The sequence below is a fragment of the Mirounga angustirostris genome, unplaced genomic scaffold (genome assembly GCF_029215605.1).
Source record: "Mirounga angustirostris isolate CCGP_5_RB_7025 unplaced genomic scaffold, mMirAng1.0.hap1 SCAF_15, whole genome shotgun sequence".
Taxonomy (NCBI): domain Eukaryota; kingdom Metazoa; phylum Chordata; class Mammalia; order Carnivora; family Phocidae; genus Mirounga; species Mirounga angustirostris.
In genome coordinates, this window is record NW_026991723.1 from 30,540,141 (window position 1) to 30,565,076 (window position 24,936).

General features: G+C 38.8%; 1 protein-coding gene across 11 annotated transcripts in view; it reads right to left on the reverse strand.

Annotated features, from left to right (window-relative positions):
• The window catches only part of CDC14B (cell division cycle 14B), a 112,769-nt gene that overhangs the window by 46,488 nt on the left and 41,345 nt on the right, over positions 1-24,936 (reverse strand). For 9 of the 11 annotated variants that reach the window (XR_006792116.3, XM_045882375.3, XM_045882373.3 and 6 more), the window contains exons 2-4: positions 6,391-6,481; positions 5,787-5,862; positions 3,172-3,264 (exon numbers count right to left, since the gene is read on the reverse strand). Coding sequence is in view for 10 of the 11 variants with exons in the window: in XM_045882375.3 (XP_045738331.1) it covers positions 3,172-3,264; positions 5,787-5,862; positions 6,391-6,481 (260 nt within the window). In the remaining variant the exon portion in view is untranslated. Of the gene's footprint in view, positions 1-3,171; positions 3,265-5,786; positions 5,863-6,390; positions 6,482-7,820; positions 8,351-24,936 lie in introns of those variants that run through there. The other 2 variants (XM_045882380.3, XM_045882381.3) reach the window with 2 other exon arrangements.

The following is a 24,936-nucleotide window of genomic DNA, read 5'->3' on the forward strand; positions in this document are numbered from 1 at the left end:
AGGTCCTTTTGAACACGTGAAGATGGAGAGGGCATTCCTTTCAGAGGCCCCGAGTGTAAAAGGATGGAGAGAGAGTTAGTCCATTCAGAATACTTCCTTCCTAACAGTTCTTCCTCCAGACTTTTTGTCCTAACATTACTGCACCATCTTCCAGGTCAATCACTAAAAAGCATTACTATTTCCAAAATTCCTCAACAACTCCAGAAAAGGTTATCAAGGCTGCAGATCAATTTTTAGGGAACTCTTCACTCTTTCTAAAAATCTTTAATCAGAGGATTCAGACTTCAACCAGATCAAATTCTCACCTCAAATCCATCAGATCCACACTTGATGTTTAATCTTTTGAGGTTTATATCTTGACACTCCTTTGCTACTATTAATAAATTTCCTTTTCTGGGGCACCTGGGTGGCTCAGTCGGTTAAGCGTCTGCCGTGGACTCAGGTCATGATCCCAGGGTCCTTGAATTGAGCCTGGAGCCCAAAGTCGGGTTCCCTGGTCAGCAGGGAGCCTGCTTCTCCCTCCCTCTCGGAATCCCCCACCTCCACTCGTGCTCTCACACAGTCTCTAATAAATAAACAAAATCTTTATAAATAAATAAATAAATAAATAAATAAATAAATAAATAAATAAATATCCTTTTCTTAGAAGTTTTCCTCCTGTTTTCCCACCTAGCATCATTTCAACTCCAAGCTCCTACTTCAGCCAACCAGTCATGGCTGCAAAGACTTTTGCTATATAGCCAAGAGCTATAATCCTCCTGGCAAGCTGGCTTCTAACTGAGCAGAGGAATGAACTCAAGTGAATGTCCAAATTGCTTACCTGGCACTTTCTTAATCAGTGCTAATCTGAGAGCGTAAAATCCTGAAAGGATTTCTAACTCTAAATATGTTAAATATAGAAAAATAAACTTCTACATGCCAAAATGCAACCATAAACAAAGTCAAAAGGCCAATACCAAACTTAGAACAACTATGACAACAAATTTTCAGTAAATATGCCAAGGGGTCATTGTTTTATCACTAGCAGTAAAAAACAACAGCAATAAGATTTTAAAGGGGCGCCTGGGTGGCTCAGCCGGTTAAGCAATAAGATTTTTAAAAAGAGATTTCTTATTTATAAAATTATCAAGCACTTTTTTTTTTTTTTTTAACAAAACCTGTGGTTCCCACCATGCTCACAGCCACCCTCTCTGGCGGTTCTTCACACTGAAGTTACCATGTCTGGCTCCCTGAGACCCGTCCCTGCCTGCCCCCTGCCTCCACCATCTTGGGGACATCTCATCTGACCAGAGACAAATAAATGACTGACACAAGAGCAGCCCAGGCAGAGCTCTGTGTGTTCTATTCAGAAGCACATTCTCCTGAATGGAATGTCTTTAGCCATTTCCTCCTGGATAATGTAAAGACTTTTACTGTCACACTAAGGGCCGTATCTCCAGGGTTCCCTTTAATATTTTACAAACCCCAAGAATTCTGGCTGCATCTCTTTTTCTGTAAAGCTGTCATGATTTATTCTAATCCATGAGGTTCCTCTCCCCAGCAAGGGGCTAAGTAATGGCACCAAATGCCCCAGCCACCTCTCCATGCTCTTTTTCTTTCGAACTTGCATAGGCTTTTTTTTTTTTCCCTAAGAATTTTTGTTGCTAAGCATAATAAAAACCAGGAGAGATGGGGGGAAAAAACAAACAAAAGCACCACATCTGGGTAAGTTTAAGAAGTCAAATTTTAGTAGACCTAATCTACCACCTGTGTTTCACACATTCAGAGATGGTAAGAAAACTTAGAGCTGGCCCAGAAACATTTCTTCTGTGAGCACAAGAGGAAAACAAAAGCAAAAAGGCTTTAATCACATTTGCTAATGATTTACCTTAAACACAGAAAAGGAATTATGAAATGTTTAGGTGCAATCTCAGTACCACCAACTTCTGGTTTAATCACTGCATATTCCAAATTATTAAACTATATACCAGAAAATAATTTTCAAAAGGAGGAAAGCATGACAGAGGCAAGGAGCAAGTTGGGGGAAGGAAAAACTTATCTAAAGAACTTCAAAAACAATCCCCTTATGGTGGGTGGGAGTAGAAGACACATCCACTCACTATTCTCCAGTGAACAGGATAGCTAGCTTCCACACCCACAAACAAAAAGATAAGGGGCACTATTCTGGAGGAGCTCTTTGCCTACTCTGGAAAAACTGTTGCTAAGGTACTCCTGCAGATGAATGTACTAGGCAGTGATAAAATATGATTCTAAAAACAAAGATCTTCCATGATGCTTATAAATAAATGAAATTTGTAACTCTTAAATAAATACTGGCTATTCCAAAGCTTATTTTCCAATGATTGAAATAAACCTCGGGACACCTGGGTGGCTCAATCAGTTAAGCATCTGACTTTGGTGCAAGTCATGATCCCAGGGTCTTGGGATTGAGTCCTGCATCAGGCTCCTTGCTCAGTGGGAAGTCTGCTTCTCCCTCTCCCTCTGCTTGCTGCTCCCCCTGCTTGTGCTCTCTCTCTCTCTCTAACAAATAAATAAAAATCTTTAAAAAACAACAACAAATAGACCTCTCAATGTCCTATGTAACCTACATAGTATGTAACCTTTTTCTGACTCAACATGTCCTCATTCTAGATGTTTTCATGAGAATGGAGAGAATCCGTAAGAATAGACTTAAGAATCACACCTTAGTTAGGAAAAATTGCCTATATTCAAATTATAAAGCACTCTTACCTCATGTGATACACTTTGAAGTTTTTCTAGAAAAAAAATCAAATATTGGTCCTGACTCCACTTTCACAACTTCACTAAATGGATCATGGGTTTATAAAAACACAGCTTCGGGGGCATTATTTTCTAACCTTAAGTGCTATAACACATAAAAAGGTTTTCACAGTAGTTGGTCAATTTAAAAAAAAATAGGCTTTTTAAAGAACAGTTTTAGGTTCAGAATAGCAAAGCTAAGTAAAAGGTACAGAAATCTTCCATATACCCTATCCCCCCCAAATATGCACAGCCTTCCCTGTTGGTCAAATCTTTAAAAGCAAAACATGTTCTTTCTGGAAAGAAATCAAAATATTATCTTAGAAAAAGTAATTTCAAAATTCCAACTACAATTTAAAGTACCACTGTTGTATGCATTTTTACTAATATGTTAGGAAATCAGTTACTTACCATATAACATCCAATAAGGAAAGCAGCATTCGCTTGTTTTCTCTGATCAGAGCCAGTAAAATGAATAATTTTCTTCCTCATCATTGTGATGGACTACATAAAGATAAGCAGGTATTAGTATTTTCTCTTTAATTTCAAGTTTTCTAAAACTTCATTTTGTGATGAAGATAAATTCCAAACCTTACAATGTATAAGCATTCACCTTAGCAAGATCTTTAAAATGATTAACTTTGATGCCCCAAAATGCTATGTACCTTCCCATAAAAGACATGTTCTTGGATTAAGATGAAAGTACAGTTAAAGGGTGGGGAGGGGACATGAACAGATATATGCTTGGAGTATAAACTCTGAAAGAATACATAAGATGCTGGAAAAGGCAGTGAGGGGGGAGGGAGACTTTTCTTTCCTTTTCCTGTTTTTGGTTTTAAATCAATTCCCAAAACCGTTATAATTAAAAGGGTATATTAAAACAGGCAAAAATAATTCATTCTGTTAGAAATCAAGATGGTGAACGGGGTAAGAGGGCAGGGTGAGGGTGGAGCAGAGATAAGAGAGCAAAAGTGGGGCTCTTATGTGGTGTTGCTAATGTTGTTCTTGATTTGATGACCAAGATGATTACCTACATATATTCAGTTTGTGAAAATTCACTGAACTGTGCACTCAAGATCTGCACCTATTTCTGTACATACATTATACTTCCATAAACAGTTAAATAAAAAGGGTATGGAATTTAAAAACCAAAAAAGTGTATGATTATAGTTAGCACCTCCTCACCTGTATTTCACTAACGTGAGCAGAAACAGATTCAGGTAAGCATAAGGAAAAGGATATATTCAGTTCAAAAAGCACATATTTCTTGGTTTCTGTGAGTCAATGATGAACGTGTACATATTTTCCTTTAGTTGTTTACATAGAATAAGAGATCCAAGTTGATTTTAAAAAACAAAAACAAAACCCAACCAGCCATAGAGAAACACAAGCACAAGACCCTTTAATTCAAACTCTCAACACACTTTTGTCACTAATTGAATAGGCAGTAATGTTTCCATCAAGTTGGATGGTCAACACCCTGAAAGTTGTTCTGGTAAATGATAAAAAGTTAAAAAAAAAAAAAAAGGGACCAATATGCCAATATATTCTTGGTTGAGTCAAAGGATAAAAGGTGGAGTACAGGAAAGAAAAAAAAAAAAAAAAGTCTTTCAAAATTAAAGCAAAGAAACACAAGCAGGCGGCGGGGGGGCTCAGGGAGGAAATGATTTTTAGCTTCCCAGCCCTGTATGAACAAAAGACCTGCCATTAGCAACTGGAAAAAAGGAGGAAGGTGTGGACATAAATATACAAGGCTATAAATGTTTTTTTTTTTTTTTTAAGATTTTATTTATTTATTTGACAGCGAGAGACACAGTGAGAGAGGGAACACAAGCAGGGGGAGTGGGAGAGGGAGAAGCAGGCTTCCCGCAGAGCAAGGAGCCCGATGTGGGGCTCGATCCCAGGACCCTGGGATCATGACCTGAGCCAAAGGCAGACACCCAACAACTGAGCCACCCAGGCGCCCCAAGGCTATAAATGTTTATATTCCTATTCAAGAGAAAAATAAAGTCCAGAAAGAAGAGTCTCCATCTCTACATAAATCTGTAGGGTAAACATATAATATAAAAAAGAAAAGGCAACTCTCCAACTTCTATTTTGCAGACTAGTAACTCCTTTGACAGGTGCTTCTAACATTCATAACGGGGAATTTTAGGTTTGAGGCTCAAGGAAAAAAAAAATCTGCCTTACTCACTCATAAATTTGTAATACAATTTAAAATTTAATTGAAAATAAATTTTATTTCTTCTGTGTATTAGTATGGTAAGTTATCAATTGGATAAAGTTGTTTTTTAAGAACTACCTACCCTTAAGTCCAGTATTTCCTACTTGAGAATTTACAGTGACTAATTTGGAATTGCTAGCAGTACATAAACACTTTTTATTGATGTGACCATAACTTAGAAGTTTTTTAAATAAAGGAATGGGGTCTGAGTTCAAAGTAACAGAAGTACAATTTTGCAACTCTCACATACCCAGTCTTAAAGATACGCTGTTTGCTCTTGCTTTCCCTGCTCCTTAATGGTATGTATAAAGGTGGGGATGAAGAGTCACAGGTAGTACAATATCATGGGAGATTAAAGATAGAATGGAAGTAAGATGAGCCAGTATTTTTTATTACTTTGCTAGCACTCTGTCAAAGTAAAGGCAGAAAGAACAAGGACCAAAACAAGGAAAGTTCCTCTTGTTAGGTTTCAGTTCCATTAGATCAGACAGCAAGAGGTTTCAGGTTATTAACCAATTTATACTTTGGCTTTTCAAGTATCTGAGCATCACCAATCCAAACCAGAACCAAATGACCCAATCAATCTTAAACCATTCAGTCAAAACTCTGGAAAACAAACATATATACAGTATGACTATATAAAACAAAAATCACATGTATGTCCCAAACACCACTGCAGTGAGAAATAAGACCTTTTTTTAAAAAAAATAAAAAACAGAGGTATGTTTTCCTTTCTTTTCCCTCCCCAGAATCAGACTAACAATGATTACCTAAGTCAAATCTTAAGTAAAAAAGATTTTACCTTTAATTTCTTATTTATCTTGCAACAATATCTGTAAACCATTGCCAGATTGAGTGGTCCAAAATCTGCGTAGAAGCTTTAAAAATGAAAAACAAAAACATACATATACATTCTAGATCCTCTAAATATAAATGCCTTTTTGGAACTACAAGATCCATCTAAGACAAGAAAGCATACACCAAATTGTTATCGGTCATACAGCTCAATGATACTGCCGTACTAGTGGTAAACTAGTGGTATTGTGGTAAGGAATGCCTATTAAAAAATATGACAAATGCTACAGTGCTTAAATCTAGCCTCAATAACATCTGAATAAAAAAGCTGTTTTTCCACATTTTACTTATTAGTATACTAGTTTATATCTCATTGTACTTTAAGCTGCTAGAATTTCAAATATAAATTGTTATATTTAGGAAGGTTCCTTCATTTTGATATTTTCCCTAAGGATCTACCTTATTACCAGGGTTATACTACAAGAAAAAAACATTCTGCAATTATCAATCAACAGATTTGTAATTTTCCAAGGCTATTCTATTTATAAACATACCTTTAGATTCTTCAAAATAAAAAAGTTACTAACAATCATTTAAAAAGCAGTACTTACTTCTCATATTCAAGTTCATTATCTATGCTGAAATAATGTACATTTGATGAACTCTTTGGTCTGCTGTAGAGAATGGCAAAACAAAGGCGATCTGAAATGGAAAAATTGCAATGTTCCTTCCTTCAGGTTATTAAAAAACGTTTCACATATCATGATGCAACTCTTTTCAGATGAAGTCAAATTTTTATTTTTTCCATGCATGGTAAGAGTGCCAATGGGTAATTCAAAGTGTTCTGCTATTTTGGTAGGTAACAATAAATAAGCAACATTTTTAAAGGAGAAATTGTCTTAAACCATGAATTTCAATAGCCGTAAGTAATTTTTCACATAGCAATATGGCTAGATTTCTAGAGGAACCTCTAATTACAAAACTTTGGTTCCCCTGGGCTAAGAAATTTTAGCAAACAGCAGCATGCATTTGATAGCTAAGCAGATTACTTGCGCTATGTTTTGCTAGGTTTTCAAGTCATCCTAAAAGTCATTTGAATAGGAAACTGTATTTTTTTAAATAGAAGCTAAAGAACGCTATCAAAATCGCTGCAAAATTAACGTTTAATGCTACAGAACACACAACAAAACAAACCATGTGTTTATTCGACTGTTCTTAGGGATCACTACTTTTGTAATTAGACAAATTACCATTACAACAGCAGCAATGAGAGGTTTCTCCAAGATGAGTGTGAGATGAACTTGTGTTGCATAAATGCAGTTAGGCTGCTGTGAAGTTTAGCAAGAATGGTAAGGAGCAGTATTGCTCAGAGGCTCCACCCCTCCTCCCCTGCCTCACCCCCAAAAAAGTTGCCTAAAAATCCACGGGGAAGCAGTCACTTGCAATACCTACTAGAAGTAGTAAGTAGTGCTAATAGAATACTTACTTACACTCAGATTGTGGCAAAATCAAGTACAGCCTTCAAAATAGTAAAAAACAAAGAACGCCAGCTGGCACCCTTTCCCCAAATGGTAATTTAAACAATTTTTGTCTGCAATTCAACTCACACAATCGCTGTAATTATTTCCTTGCAAACTCCTCAACTGAAATGTCTTACAACCACAAACTCTCAAACAGATGACGGAGCTTATATCTTTCCAACCACAAATGATCCTTGATCCCCGTGCACAGAGTGACCTGGATTTTGCTCCCATGGGTGAGTAGGGGCAACTCCTCTGCCAGCCAGGGGTGTAAGGACACCAAGTTCCCAACTGCACACGTCTGTGCGGATTCGCCCCAAAGCAAGACCACGTCTGGGGACGAGGAGTCCCGGGAGGCCACCCACGCCTTTGAGACAGCATCGGCCCGGCCCCGAAGTTGAAGGGCGGCTCTTGGCCGGCAATAGGCGCCTCCTTGCCTCCCCCGGCACGGCCTGACACCCCCTAAATACGGTTGTCACAGCGGCTCCCGGGACAGACAAGCTCCGCGCCACCGCACTCACCTTTGATCACCTCCGCCACCAGAGGGGTCCCTGCGCCCTCCCGGCTCATGACTCCAAAGCATCTGGAAGGCGGGGCGGAGGGGAGGACTGGGTGGCCAGGGAACAACCAGCCGCTGAGAGAGGAGGCGCCACGACCACACCCCCAAAGTTTAAAAAAACAGAAAGTTTAAAGGGCCGCGCCCAAGCGCAGGGCACAGCGACGCCCCTCGGCCACCCACCACACAGCAGACGCGGGCCAGCCAACCCCGGAAGTTCAAAACTTCTCAAACGTCCCCAAACGGAGCGGCGAGGGAGTGGGGCGCAGAAACCAGCCCCAGCCGCCCGGGCTGAGCTTCGGCCCGCCTCGGGGCCGCCGGGCGGTAGTCTGCAGCCAGTCGTCTGCAGCGCCAGGCCTTGCCCGGCAGCAATTTTGCATTTGAAGTCGAGGCCTGCAGCAAAGCGCGGGAGAGGCGGACGCCAGCCTCGTAAAAGCAAGTGGCTCCAAAAGCCATTAAAAGGACTTCTCAGAAGAGAAGGGCTCGGTGGGGAAACCTGCCAAGCGACGCGGGGGGTCCTCCCACAGCCGCGCACTCAGCTGCCCTCGCCGCCGCCGGTAGGGGGCACTGCGGCCGGAGCGTCACAGGCGGGGCGGGGGAGGCAGGGTCCTGGGCCGGGACTTCGTCCACTCCTCGGTCGGGTCGGGTCCAGACCCGCTGGGTGCCGGGCTCGCGCGAGTGCTGGCGTCTCATCTAAAATGGGCTCTCCAAAACTGTTCAGGATTTAAAGGAAAGCCTAAAAACTGAGGCCATGCGGTCCTTTAAAGGCTTTAGGGGCGCCTGGGTGGCTCAGGTGGTTAAGCGACTGCCTTCGGCTCGGGTCATGATCCCAGGCTCCTGGGATCGAGTCCCGCATCGGGCTCCCTGCTCTGCGGGGAGCCTGCTTCTCCCTCTCCCACTCCCCCTGCTTGTGTTCCCTCTCTTGCTGTGTCTCTCTCTGTCAAAAAAAAAAAAAAAAAAAAAAAAATCTTAAAAAAAAAAAAAGGCTTTAGATTGCGCCTCAAGAAAACACTGGGATGTTGAAAAAATTCGGACACAATACTAAGCATCCATTTAAAGTATTTTCTAAATCTATGCTACTGTGTTAGTCTCAAGTGAAAAAAAATTAAGATACAGTGTGAGTATGGTCCCGATTTTGTTATATATATTGGTGCCGGGGCCATGGCTGATTTTAGTTTCCCCCTGTTATTTTTCCAAATTTCTTACAGAAGAGTATTGCTTTATGCATGAAAAAATTTGTAATGACTCTCCCTTACAAAGAAAGGCAATACGGTACAACTCTTTCCCCCAAATTAGAGTCTCAATACAACATACGCATTATATCACAGTATATACATCTTTGCATCAAAAGTAAGGGGCGCCTGGGTGGCTCAGTCGTTAGGCGTCTGCCTTGGGCTCAGGTCATGATCCCAGGTTTCTGGGATGGAGCCCCACATCGGGCTCCCCACTCCGCGGGAAGCCTGCTTCTCCCTCTCCCACCCCCCCTGCTTGCGTTCCCTCTCTTGCTGTGTCTCTGTCAAATAAATAAATAAAATCTTAAAAAAAAAAAAAAAAAAGTAAGCCTGCATACCTCCTAACCTTATTCTAAAATTTGCTGACAGATCAAAGACTTTAAATGTAAAAAACAACAGTGAATTATTTCTGTACTCTCCAACTGGGCCTTTCTAAATGAAACAAAATCTAAAAGCCCAGAATCAACTACTAAATTGATACACATTTTTAAAATGGTCTTCATGGCAAATAAACATAGAAAGCCAAAAGATAAACTGGAAAAATATTTTTAAATTCATCTCATGTTGATGCTGAATTTCAAAATACAAAAATGCAAACTGAAACTACAAGGTACTATTTTGCCTTCAGACTGGCAAAAATCAAAGGAGTTTCGTAAGGCATCGTGTTGGTGAGTCTGTGGGGAAACAGGCACTTTCTCTCACTTTCCTGTGGGTAGGAATATAAACTGGGACAACCTCCTGAAGGGCAAGGAAGGGCAATTTGGCAGAAATTTTCAAGACTGAAAACTGGCTAGACTGCCAAGATAGGGGGTGCCTGTGTGGCTCCGTCCGTTAAGCGGTGGCCTTCAGCTCAGGTCATGGTCCCAGGGTCCTAGGATGGAGCCCTGCATGGGACTCCCTGCTAAGCGGGGAGTCTACTTCTCCTTCTCCCCCTCCCCCGCCGCTTGTACACTCTCTCACTCAAATAAATAAATTAAAAAAAAAAAGATTGCCAAGATAGGCTATTTAAATACTACCATTTCTACCGTTTATTTGAGTGTATGTAAAGTATATATACACATTTGTATGACCGTACATGAAATCTTGCATAGCAAATCTCAGGAAGGATATACAAGAAACTGGTAGTAGTGGTTGCCTTACAGGGGGAAACTGGGTGTTCAGAAACACAGAAGGGTGAGATTTATGCCTTTTTAAAACTTTCAAATTTTGAACCATATATTACCTATTCAAAATTATGAAGCTTTTGAAAAGTGAACTTGCAGGCTAACAGTGTTTTTCCAAAGTTTACTCTTCGTCAAGATACAAAACATATTGTATGCACAGCACAGGGCAACCTGGAAAATGTCCTTTGCACACATTTAAAAAAGAGAACTAGTAACTTCTTCTGAATTCTACCTATATATATCTTGAAATCCAGTTTCTTTTAACAAACCCAAATAGAACTGGGAATACCTAGAAGGAAGTGGGAAGAGATGTTTATATATTACAGGGAAGAAAAAAAGAATCACTGATTTTTGATGTCCAATTATCCTTATAGAATATATTCTCAGTACTCTATTGTTAGAATAATATTGCAATAAACTGTTACAGAGACTACAGTGCTGTGATGAGAGCTATTTACTAGAAACTACCTGGAACTAGAAACAGGGATCTTTACAAAGTTCTGCTTAAAGGTTCATGATTAAACTTATAAACCCACTATAAACCCACTTATCTTCCACTTAATGGTTCTGTTGTCAAGAACAGAAAACTGAAGTTTTAAAGTAATAAACCTTCTTGCCTATTTACGCCTGTCACATAATGCTGCCTCTCTTGCTTCCCTGAGTAATACAATACAGAAGGAATTGAAATCTCACCATTTTAAAAATGTTAACAGAAACATTCAACATCCTCACGCCAAAGTTGTTTGTTTTATTTTGGCTTTTCGGTTTCCAGTTTGCTACTTCTTCCTTTAATAACTATGTTAAATAAGTGAAAAACATTTTCCTGCATAACAAATATTTGGGGATAATTAAACAGTGGGGTATGATCTAAACCAAGTGAGAAATATATGTAGGAGTCAGGTGGCACTGATAATACGGTATATACCACCTTTTAACAGAAAAGATTAAAAACTCTACTTGGACATAATAGACACAATGGATTTCCTACTATTTCTCTTTACGCCTGGAACTGGACTGACTTCACAGATCTTGGAAGAGCAGCTGGAGACATGACCAGCTTCCCTAAAGGATAAGGGAGCTCACTAGAAGACAAGCAGAAAGGAGGATTCCATATACCTATGGAACAAAAGAGAACAGGTAAAAAAAAAAAAAAAAAACAGTCTCCACCTGAGAGAGAAGGCAACAGAGACATCAAGCTCTCATCTGCATGAGAGCACACATCTTTGAAGGGAAGAAGTGACCAAGAGGAGCAGAGGAAGAATGTTCACGAAAGTACTGATTTAAAAAAAGAAAATAGGGCGCCTGGTGGCTCAGTTGGTTAAGCGACTGCCTTCGGCTCAGGTCATGATCCTGGAGTCCCGGGATCGAGTCCCGCATCGGGCTCCCTGCTCAGCAGGGAGTCTGCTTCTCCCTCTGACCCTCCTCCCTCTCATGCTCTCTGTCTCTCATTCTCTCTCTCTCAAATAAATAAATAAAATCTTTAAAAAATAAAAAAGAAAAAAAAAAGAAAAAAGAAAATAATGACAGCGAGGAATTATTGAGAATTTAGTGCCAGGTATTGTATTAATAAGCTCATTACAACATATGAGGTAGATACTACTACTGCTACAATCAGTATTTTTCAGGAAGTGAAACCTAACCTTAAAGAGGCAAAGTGACTAACCTAAGCAAGGTCCCTAAACCTGTAGTAATGTAGCAGAATTAGGACAGGCTATTGGATTGAAGCCTTAGATTTTTAAAATCCCTGCCTCAGAGACTTGCCCTAATATAAAGCATGAATAATTAAAACAATATGATTTTAGCACAGCAATAGACAAATACGGACCTAGGCATACATGAAAACTTAGTATATGAGGAAAATGATATTTCAAGTCAATAACAAAGAAGGCCTTATTCAATAAGGGGAAAATATCTACATGTATAAAAAGAAAGTGAGATTCCCATCTTACCTATTATATAGAAAAAATACCAGATTACATAACTTAAAAAGATGTCAGATAACTATAAAAATATATTGAATAGTTTTACAATTTAAATGGGGGAATTTGGGGGGTGCCTGGGTGGCTCAGGTGGCTAAGTGTCTGCCTTCGGCTCAGGTCATGATCCCAAGGGTCCTGGGATCAAGCCCTTCATCGGGCTCCCTGCTAAGCAGGGAGCCCGCTTCTCCCTCTGCCTGCTGCTCCCCCTGCTTGTGCTCGCTCTCTCTCACTCGCTCTCTCTGTCAAATAAATAAATAAATAAAATTTTAAAATGAGGAATTTTTAAGCATGACACAAAACTCAAGCCATAGAGGTAAAAAACAGAAACTTAGGGGGAAATTATATAATACAGGGTTAATCATCACAACAGATAAAAAGTACCTACAAAATAATATAACAACCCAATAGAAAATAAAACTCTATGAAGGCTATAAACAGCCAATTCAGAAAAGTAATACAAATGGTCAATAGCATATGAAAGGAAAATCTTCCCAGTGGCTCATCAATTAAAAAAAAAAAATCCATCATCATGAACAGATTACAGAAGCAAGCCACATGATTATCTCATTAAATACAGAAAAAGGAATCATTAAAATCAAGTCAGTTCCAATTAAGTCTTTCTATAATGAGCCTAAAGGAGAACTTCCTTAACCTGATAAAGAGTATCTTCCATATACTTCTAGCCAATATCATACTTCATGCTTTAATGTGTAAGCATCTCCCTGAAATAAAAAACAACTCCTATCATTACAATAACTGGAAGTTCTGGCTGATGCCAAGAAAAGAAAAAGAAATGAGAGAGAACTGGAAAGGAACCAATTGTCCTTATTTACAGACAATGATTATCTTCCTAAAAAATACAAGAGAATCTGTAGACAAACTATTAAATGACCTAATAAACTTTTGCAAAGTTTCTAGATATAGATGGTTAACATACAAAAGCCAAGAGTTTCTCTATATATTTGTAATAACCAATTAGGAAATATAATAGAAAAAAATGTGCATATCCTTTATGAATATATGGGAAGATAAAGCAGGTTTATAATTGGGAAGATACACTATCAAAAGATGGTGATTACCCTCAAACTAAAGGCAATTCTTACTAAAAGCTCAATAGAGCTTTTCGTGGAACCTGACAAGCTGATCCTAAAATTAATCTAGACGATCACAGGGCCAAGAAGGACTGAGATCACTTTGAAAAGGAAAAGGAAAGGGGAACCGACTGGGTGGCTCAGTCAGTGAAGCGTCTGCCTTCTGCTCAGGTCATGATCCCCGGACCCTGGGATCGAGCCCCGGGTCAGGCTTCCTGCTCAGCGGGGAGCCTGCAGCTCCCCCTGCTTGTGTGCGTGCTCCGTGTCTCTCGCGCGAGCATGTGTGCTCTATCTCTGGCAATAAATAAATAAAATCTTTAAAAAAAAAAAAAAAAAGGAAAGGAAAGGGGCCATTGCCCTACCAAATTGTAAAACTTACAATAATCTGGCACAGATAGAATAGACAAAAGGTAAAGACGAGAGCCCAGAAAGAGGCCACATATACGTGGAAACTTCATATATGGCAGAGATGGAATTACAGATAAGTAGGAAAATTAAGAATACTCAATGCAGGGCGCCTGGGTGGCTCAGCTGTTAAGCGTCTGCCTTCGGCTCAGGTCATGATCCCAGGGTCCTGGGATCGAGTCCCACATCGGGTTCCCTCCTCGGCGGGAAGCCTGCTCTCCCTCTCCCACTCCCGCTGCTTGTGTTCCTGCTCTCGCTATCTCTGTCTCTGTCAAATAAATAATAAATAAAATCTTTAAAAAAAAAAAAAAAGACTTTTGGGCGCCTGAGTGGCTCAGCTGGTTAAGCGACTGCCTTCAGCTCAGGTCATGATCCTGGAGTCCCGGAATCGAGTCCCCCATCAGGCTCCCTGCTCAGCAGGAAGTCTGCTTCTCCCTCTGACGCTCCCCCATCTCATGCTCTCTCTGTCTCTATCTCATTCTCTCTCTCAAATAAATAAATAAAATCTTAAAAAAAAAAAGAATACTCAATGCATGGTATGGGGATAATTGGGTATACCTATTGTCAGGGATGGTAAGAGGGAAGAAGATTTGATCTCATATCATATGTCACCTGTCCCCAAAGAAGAAAAAAATCTCAGGTGGACTAAAATCTTAGATACGATAAGAAAGCTTTAAAAGTTTTAGAATATAGAAAAATAACAGCAAAGGGATGGATTAAAAAAAAAACAAGACATAAAAGGTATTAACTATAAAGCAAAAGTTTAAGAAATTTGGTCACATGAAGATTTGATGCTTCTGTTCAATACAAGACCCCATAAACAAAATTTTTAAAAAGAATTCACAACTAGGAAAAGATAAGTATAATGCATAAAAGGAAAGAGGATTAGTATCAGAGTTTACAACCAACTATAAGTCAGACAAAAAAGCTAACACCCCAATAAATATGGGCAGAAGATGGGAATAAGAAATTCACAAAAGACACGTAACTGTTCTTTTTAGGACCTATGAGTATGAGGATGGTTTTAGTCTATGCTATGCCTTGTGATGAACTGAGTTTATTGCTCAGGGAAAGCTATGGCAACAACTAACCCCGAAATCTTAATGATTTAGTTCACTACAACAGAGGCTTATTTCTTGTTGGTGCTACATGTCCATCACCGGTAGGGGGTGGAGGCTCTATCCTACATAGTCATTCAAGGATCCAGGATGATAAGAGGATCCATCAGTTAGCAGATGCACCATCTGGAATTTATCCTTGTGGTTGGTTGTCCAATTAGCCAGTGGCTGCTTGCATAAGTAATTCCAGTTGCCTGCAGATCTAAATGCACACAGATATAAACCAAGTCCCATAATTTTATCAGTAATAATGCCTACATTTTAATCTTTATCTATTTAACTCCTGTGTTCCTCTATCAATTGGTCTGGAACTAAGGCAGGGAAAAAAGTAATCTTATCTGAAGAGATCCAAACATCTTCCCCCAATGTTACATTAGTCTCCATACTCACCTATATTTCTGAAATATTTTATAAATGAATTTTTTTAAAAGGAAGCCATTAGAAGAACTACGAAGGTTTCCACACCTTCCAAATCATTACAGTAAGAGAAAATGAAACTAAGAAAATGTGATCAAGGCACCAAACAGTTAGGAAAAACAAGGCAAAGAGAAAACAGAATGAGTTGGTAAGAGTAAGTCCAAACATATTAATAAAAATAAAGTGCAAAATAATTAAATTCATCTTTAAGATATTCAAATTGAATTTAAAAGTATATACTGTTTAATAAAGACTACTAAAACAAAGCCTATAGAGATTTCATTTAAATGAAAAGATAGAATATGGTACCCCATCTTACTGCATTTTGATTTATTGCACTTCACGGATACTATGATTTTTGCAAATTGAAGGTTTGTGGCAACACTGCATCGAGCAATCTCTTGGTGCCATTTTTTTCCCAACAGCATTTGCTCACTTTGTGTCTGTGTGTCACATTTTGGTAATTCTTACAATTACATCAAACATTTTCATTATTATTATATATGTTATGGTGATCTGTGGTCTTTGATGTTACTATTGTAATTGTTTTGGGATGCCACAAACCACATCCACATAAGATGGTGAACTTAATCGATAAATTTGTGTATTCTGTCTACTCCACCAACTAGCCATTTCCCCATCTCTCTTCCCCCTCCTCACAACAATATTGGAATTAGACCAATTAGCAACCCTACAATGGCCTCTAAGTGTTCAAGTGAAAGGAAGAATTACACATCCCTCGCTTTAAATCCAAAGGCAAAAATTACTAAGCTTGGTGAGGGAGGCATGTCAAAAGCCAAGATAGGCTGAAAGCTAGGCCTCTTGCACCAAAATGCAGAGTTGTGAATGCAAAGAAAAAGTTCTTGAAGAAAGTAAAAGTGCTACTCCAGTGAACACATTAATGATAATAAAAGTGAGACAGCCTTACTGCGGATTTGGGGAAAGTTTTTGTGGTATGGATAGATCACACTAGTCCTAACATTCCCTTAGGCCAATGCCTAAGCCACAGCAAGGCCCCATCTCTCCAATTCTGTGAAGGCTGAGAGAGATGAGGAAGCTGCAGCAAGAAAGTCTGAAGCTAGTAGAGGTTGGTTCATAAGGTTTATAGAAAGAAGCCATCTCCATGACATATAAGTACAAAGTGAAGTAATTAATGAAGAGGGCTATACTCATCAGACTTTCAATGTAGGTGAAACAGCCTTTTATTGGAAGATGTCATTTAGGACTTTCACAGCTACTGAAAAGAAGTCAATGCCTGGCTTCAAATCTTCAAAGGACAGGCTGACTCTCTTGTTAAGGGCTAACATAGATGGTAACTTTCAGTTGAAGCCAGTGTTCCTCTACCATTCTGAAAATCCTAGGGCCCTTGAGAATTATGGTAAATCTACTCTGCCTGTGCTCTACAAATGGAACAACAAAGCCTGAATGGCAGCACATCTGTTTATAATATGGTTTACTGAATGTTTCAAGTCCAATGTTGAGAACCCTGCTGAGATAAAGATCCTTTCAAAATATTACTGATCATTGACAATGTTTCTGGTCACTCAAGAGCTCTGATGGAGATGTACAATGAGATTAACATGTTCATACTGCCAACAAAACATCCATTCTGTAGCCCATGGTCAAGGAGTCATTTTGACTTTCAAGTCTTATTATTTAAGAAATACATTTTATAAGGCTATAGCTGCCATAGACAGTGGTTCCTCTGATGGATCTGGGCAAGGTAAATCAAAAACCTTCTAGGAAGGATTCACTGTTCTAGATGCCATTAAGAACATTCATGATTCATGGGAAGAGGTCAAATTATCAACATAAACAGGAGTTTGGAAGAAACTGATTTTAACCTCATGGATGACTTTGAGGGGTTCATGACTTCAGTGGAAGAAGTAACTGCAGATGTGATGGAATAGCAAAAGAACTAGAATTAAAAGAGGAACCTGGACATGTGACTGATTGCTACAACTGCATGATAAAATGTATGAGGAGTTGTTCCTTATGGATGAGCAATGAAAGTAGTTTCTTGAGATGGAATCTACTCCTGGTGAAGATGCTGTGAAGATTGCTGAAAAGACATCAAAGGATGTAGAATATTATGGAACAGTTGATAAAAGCAGCCAGCAGGGTTTTAGAGGACTGACTCCAATTTTGAAGGAAGTTCTGTTGGTAAAATGCTATCAAACAGCACTTCATGTTATGGAGAAATCATTTGTGAAAAGAAGAGTCAATCAATGTGGCAAACCTCACTGTTATCCTTTTTTAAGAAATTGCCACAGCCACCCAACTTTCACAACCGCCACCCAGATCAGTCAGCAGCCATCCACACCAGGGCAAGACTCTCCACCAGCAAAAAGATTTTGGCTCACTTAAAGCTCAGATGACGGTTAGCATTTTTTAGCAATAAAGTATTTTTTAATTAAGGTATACACATTGGTGTTTTAGATATAATGCTATTGCATACTTAAGAGACTGGACTATATAGCTAACATAATATTTACATGCACTGGGAAACCAAAAAGTTCATTTGATTTGCTTTACTGTGATATTCACTGTATTGCAGTGGTCTAGAACTGAGCCCACAAATATCTCCGTGGTATGCCTGTAGAATTCACAGCAAAAAGTAATAAAAAGATGAAGATGTTTCATGATTAAAGATATAATCTACCAAGAGATTACAACAATCACACGTCTTATGACAACAGATTTAAAATCCATAAAGCAAAACTAGTGAAAATAGGAGAAATTAATAAATCCATAATCATAAAACACTAATGTACCTCCAAAAAATAAAATAAGGAATTAGAAGTTTGATCTAGTAAATACAGAATACTGTTTTCAACAGAGAACATAAACTTTGCAAATAGGATATGCACTTAAGTCATCATGTATCAAGGTCACAAGGAAATCACAAGAACTTCCAGAAAGCAGAAACCATACGTCTGTACAGACCATACAATGACCAAAATACAGTAATATTTGAAACTTATTGATGAAAGGATAACACAAAAAAATCTATTTCTAAATTACATTCAACATAGAGAAATTAAAACAGAATTCGACACATTTAATGTCTATAAGAATTCATATTAAAATCTGTAGAATATGGTAAACAAAAATCTGAAGAAAAATGATCTGCTTACAAAATGTCTCCTTGTCACACTACTCACGAAAAAATAAACTGTACCTGATTAAAAAGCTGAACATATAGTAATTCTGGTTTGCTACATCCCAGGCCATGTAGGATTGCATATCCTGACTCCCTTATGGCTAAATGAGCAGAGGTGAGATATATATCACTTCCAGGCCGGCCCATTAAATTGATGGTACAAAACCCTGCAGAATTTTCTTGCCCTCTGACCAGCAGCATTCAAGATTATAGTCACAATACAAACCATTTTAGAAAACTGGCAGTGTCTAGGGGTGCCTGGGTGGCTCAGTCAGTTGGGTGTCCAACTCTTGGTTTCAGTTCAGTCATGGTCTTAGGGCTGAGGAATAGGGCCCCGCCTCAGACTCTATGCTTGGCAGGGAGTTTGCTTGGGATTCTTTCCCTCTCCTTCCCTCCCCCTCTCAAATAAATAAATAAATCTTAACAAAAAGAAAAAAAAAAAAGATGGAGTGCCTGGGTGGCTCAGTCAGTTAAGCCTCTGACTCTTGATTTCCGCTCAGGTCAGATCTCAGGGTTGTGAGATTGAGCCCTGCACATCAGGCTCCACGCTCAGCAGGGAGTCTGCTGGAGATTCTTTCCCTCTGCGCCCCTGCCCCGCGCAGTGTGCGCTCTCTCTCTAAAATGGATAATTTTTTTTTAAAGATTTTATTTATTTATTTGACAGAAAGAGACTCAGCGAGAGAGGGAACACAAGCAGGGGAGTGGGAGAGGAAGAAGCAGGTTTCCTGCAGAGCAGGGAGCCTGATGCGGGGCTCAATCCCAGGACTCTAGGATCATGTCCTGAGCTGAAGGCAGATGCTTAATGACTGAACCACCCAGATGCCCCAAAAATGGATAAATTTTTTTAAAAAAGGAAACTATCAATGTCCGTAAAAAATGAACATCACACATTTTATGATTTAGTAATTCCACTTCTAGATATATATATATAACACACACAACAAAAACACATACATATTCACTAAGAAAGATACAAAAAGAGGTTCATAGAATCATTTGAAAATAATGACTGAAAACAAAAACTGAAAACAAACCAATGTTCAGAAACAGAAGACTGAAACACTGTGATACTTGCTTACAATGGCATATTAAATAACAGTAAGAATGAATGAACTATAACCATGTGCAATTATCACAGATGACCCTCACAAACATACTGTTTAGTGCAAGTAGCCAGACACAAAAGAGTACATACAATATGATTCCATTTATATAGATTTTAAAACAAGACAGATCTTTGGCAATAAAAATTAGGATTATCCATGAAGGGTTAGTGATTAGGAAAGGCTACAAAGGGGTAGTTTCTGGGGTACAGTAATGTTCTGTTTCTCAGTCTGTGTGCTAGTTATTTACCCATGATGTACACAAGTTGTCTATCAAGTGCACATTTCTGTGTATTACTATTACATATTATAAATATGTGTATATTATTAAAATAAATAAGAGTTCACTTATGTTATACTCAATAAAAAGTTATGTATGTACTAGCTGTGCTCCACCAGCCTGGGTCACAAGAGTAAGGAGATTTAGAACAGGTCTTACCTAATTAGTGGTAGGTATGTGTCAGGAACACAAAATAAACCTTAGCTTGTTACATTCCACTAAGATTTTGGAGTTGTAATCACAACACAATCTAGCCTATCCTGATACTTATCTTCAGATGTTTAAGAAAAGTCTTAAACTAAAACATAAAATGCAAAAGCTATAAAGAGAAAGGATTTGATAAATTTACAAAAGACACCATAATGATATTTTTTAGAAATGGGGTGGCGGGAGAGAAGAATACTGTAGCCAACCTGAAAAAACTCAACAAAATAAGTATATAATATTGAATTATAACCCCATGTATAAAATAAATATACACAAATGCTGATACAAATAAGTGATTAAAAAAATGGAGAGGAGGCAAACCTTCCTTACAGAAGAATTCCAAATAAAATATGTAGATACTTCCCTCCAAGAGGTGGAGCTTAACCTCTCCCCTCTTTGCGTGAACTTAGTGACTTGCTTCTAAAGAATACACTACGGAAAGGGGAAAATGGCAACTTTACAGAGGAGAAACCTGGCCAACACTATTTTAACCCAAGTGGTCATAATTAACCAGTGTTGTCATGTGGATTTCATGTACCCCCGATACGATGTGATAAGAAGGGCACTTTGCTGTGGTATTCATTCCAAAACCCAGTGCAGTCATTAGAAAATATCAAACACAAGAGCATTCTACAAAATGCCTGACCAGTACTCCCCAAAACTGTCAAGGAAACTGTCAAAGACCTTAGATGATTAAGAAGATGACATCAAAAACAATATAGTATCCTAGAATTAATCCTAAAATAGAAAAAGGACATTAATGGAAAAACTGTGGATATCTGAATAAAGGCTAGAGTATATTTAATAGCAACATACCAGTGTTGGTGTCTTAATGTACCACAGTACTTCAACATGATGTAGAGACTCAACTGTGTCCCCCTAAAATAGATATCTTGAAGCCTTAACCCCCAGAAAGGCTATATTGTAGATAGGGCCTTTAAGAAGGTAATTAAATGAGGTCATAAAAATGGGGCTCTAGAGCAACAGAACTAAAGTCCTTGTAAGAATTGGAAGAGAGGCACCTGGGTGGCTGTCGGTTAAGCATCTGAATCTTGATTTCAGTTCAGGTCATAATCTCAGGGTCGTGAGATCAAGCCCCGCATTGGGTTCTGCGCTGAGCACAGAGTCTGCTATCCCTCTCCCTCTGCTCTAAGTAAAATCTAAAAAAAAAAAAAAAGAAGAAGAAAAGAAAGACAAAGAAAAAGAAGTAGAAGAGATACCAGAGGTCTTTCTCTTTGCACACACAGAGTAAAAGCCATGTGAGGTCACAGCAAGCTAGGAAGAAAGGCTTCACCAAAACCAACCCTGTTTGCACCTTTAATCTTGGGATTTCCAACATCCAGAACTGTAAAAAAAAATACATTGCTGTTGTTTAAACCACCCAGTCTGTGTATTTATTTTGGCTGCCTGAGGTGACTAATGCAGAGGGTAGTTGGAGGAAACTAAAACTAGTAAAGACAATTCAGGAACTCTCTACTATCTATAAATCTAAAACATTAAAAAAAAAAGGAACTGGAAGAAAATATTTGTGACTTATGTAACAAAATATAAATATATATAAAATAAATATTAAAAATGCCTATGAAAGGGGCACCTGGGTGGCTCAGTTGGTTAAGCATCTGCCTTTGGCTCAGGTCATGATCACAGGATCCTAGGATCTAGCCCCACGTGGGCTCCCTGCTCAGTGGGGAGCCTGCCTCCCTCTCTCCCTCTGCCGCTCCCCCTGCTTATGCCCTGTCTGTCAAATAAACAAATAAATAAGTAAATAAATAAAATCTTTAAAAAACAAAATGCCTATGAAATACCTTAAAATTGCAAACAGTCCAACAGAAAACAGAGTCAAATATAAAAAGGCAAGTCAGAAAACTAAACAAATTACAAAAAACCATGTGAGATGTTTAACCTAATTAGTAATTCAAAAAATAAAAATTACAAAACTGTAATTCTGTTTCACACCATCAAATTGGAAAAAAATTTAAATACTGATATCAATTAGGGAAAAGTTGTGGGGAAGTTGCTACTTTTATATAAATAAGGTGGGACTGTACATTGATAGAGGTGTTCTGGATCTGACAGTGTCTGTCATGCATGTATTCCTTGACCCAGCTGGTCCCCCTTCTTGATGTCTACCTCAGAGAAATGCTAGCATATGGGCAGCAAGAAACATTTGTGAAGATGTTTACGAATGCACCGTCTGCAGTAAAACTAAACGGAAATAATAATTGTTAACAAAGCAGAATAATTACATAAACTAAAATTAAGTCATACTGTGACTTAAAATTAATGAGGCAGAGCACTATGAAATCTCTCCACAAGTACTACAAAGGTAAATTATTTTTTAAAAAAACTAGATGAACAACAGATAATATGTAAAAACAGTGAAACAAAGCAGTATCTCTATAGGCAAATTTATACATATGAAAACAAACAGAAAAGCAAAAGACACCCCACCAAACAGTTAATTTATAGAAAAGGTACTGGGATTGGGGGGCAGGGAAAGAAATAGTTATTTTATTGGTATTACTTAGGTCTTTAAGAACATCTTAAAAGTAAGTCTTTTTTACTTAGTTTATATGTAATTGAAAATACAGTCCTCTGGGGAGTAAGGAAGGGATGGGGGGAAGCCTTTCATCATCTTTCTGTATCATCTCCCTCCCAACCTGGGTGGCCTAATTCCCTGTTAATAAGTCCATGAATCAACAGCTATCTTCAGCCAGGACAAGATCCACAGTCCCAGGGCCGACATCAGTTTAAATGAAGCACTAGTAACCGGCACTCTTAACTGGAAGACTGAGTTAGTTTCCAGAATGAGTTAGTAACTCCTGCCAACTGCTTTTCACCTCAGAATATCCGTCTTCCCTGGGCTACAGGTTCAGAATGGTTTGACTCTCAATGCACCTTATGGGGAGCTACTAAGGGGTGGCAAAGATAAGACTGCTCTATCAGGCTCTTTGGTTCTTCTCTTCAAAACAGAGGCTGTAAACTTTAAATCACTGGGGGGCTGGGGTGGGGAGTGGGTGGGGGCAATCTCTCCAGCCCTCTGTCCCACATGCTCTCTGGCTATGTGACAAAAAAGCAAAATTCATAGTTCTAGACTCTAGTTTGTCACTGAATGTTGTATAATTACTCTTACCTGAGACTTCTAACATATTTAATAAATTTATCAGAAGGTAGAGTGCACTGATACAGATGAATTCTTTTTTGTTTTGTTTTATATAATGGCACCGGGTTATTGTTAAATTTGCTTTCAAACTGCATAGACAAGGTCAAAATGTATACAGTTAGGTTTAAGCTACACTGTGGGACAAATCACTTGATCTAGGGGCAACCGTTCTTACCAGAAACTCACACTCCCAAGATGGGCAGCTTTAAAGCAGGAAAATCACATTCCAGAGATAATACAGCTTTTCTATTATCCGTTTATCTGGAGAATTTATAATTAAAATACTGAATGCCAAGTGGTTTTTATTGGTAAAATGAGTAGCTTGCTAATCAAAGTAATAGTTGTTAGAAAGGGCTCTCATTGGTGAAATTAATGGCTGTCCATATATGCAGATTGTATAATCTGTCTATAAAATATTTTAGACAAACGGGACGCCTGGGTAGCTCTGTTGGTTAAGCGTCCGACTCTTGGTTTCAGCTCAAGTCATGATCTTGGGGTTGTGGATCCAGCCCCATGTAGGGCTCTGTGCTTACCATGGAGTCTACTTGTCCCTCTTCCCTCTGCTCCCCTGCCCCCCGCTAGTGCTTGCGCTCTATCTCTAAAATAAATAAATAAAATCCTTAAAAAAAATATTTTAAACAAACATTTTATAAGAATCTAATGTGACTCTTATTTAGGGGTAGTGTTTAAGACCACATGTGTAAAGTAGCCTGTGTCCAGCTACTAGCTATGAGGATTTCTGGTTGACTGGTGCCAACTATAAGGTTAACGGAATCCTGTACCTGGAATACTGTCATATCTGCCTCAAGTGAACCAGTCATGAAAGCAGAGGTCAGAATACCTAAAAACTCAGGAGATGAGCCCATAGGAAAGGGTGTATCATGATTTATGCCTGCTTGCTAAGAATATTTAATAAATGACTTGTGTAGAATTGTTTTTATCTGAGACTAGCATTCATTATAACCTATCTACCTCAAGTTTTCCTGCAGTGACTGTTATCTATCAAAAACTCCTAAGAGCTGTGCATGACCAAACTGGCTCAGGGCAGTTTCCAACAGTCTGATACAAAAGTTAGATTAGATCTGGCATCACTAACATATCCTAAAACATTTGGATCATCACAGTCTTCATGGAAGACACAAGCCAGAAAAGGAAGATACACTGAAATAAAGTAGTCAACTTCAGAGGACAGATATTTTTCTAGGATCCTAAGCCAAGAGCTTTGATAAATAAATTCTAATTTATCTACTTAAATAAGCATTTCAAAAGGTGGCGGGGGGATGCGAGAGGGGGTAAGTACATGGTCTATCTCATCTCATTTCTTGGAAGTGAATGTAAAAAAGACTTACTTTAATTAGTATTTTTAATATAATTACCTTATCGGAAGCAAATTCTTATTCATAATACTCATTATATCCAATGGTATACTAAGGTCCTCCTAACAATAATTAGGACAAATCACAATTCTAGGCCACTAGTTCTATCAACAAGTAGTATTTTTTCTGTAGAAAAACATCATGGGGTGCCTAGGTGGCTCAGTCGTTAAGCATCTGCCTTCAGCTCAGGTCATGGTCCCAGGGTCCTGGGATGGAGCCCCGCATCGGGCTCCCTGCTCAGCGGGAAGCCTGCTTCTCCCTCTCCCACTCCCCCTGCTTGTGTTCCCTCTTTCGCTGTGTCTCTCTCTGTCAAATAAATAAATAAATAAATAAAATCTTAAAAAAAAAAGAGGGGGGCAGAGCAAGATGGCGGAGGAGTAGGAG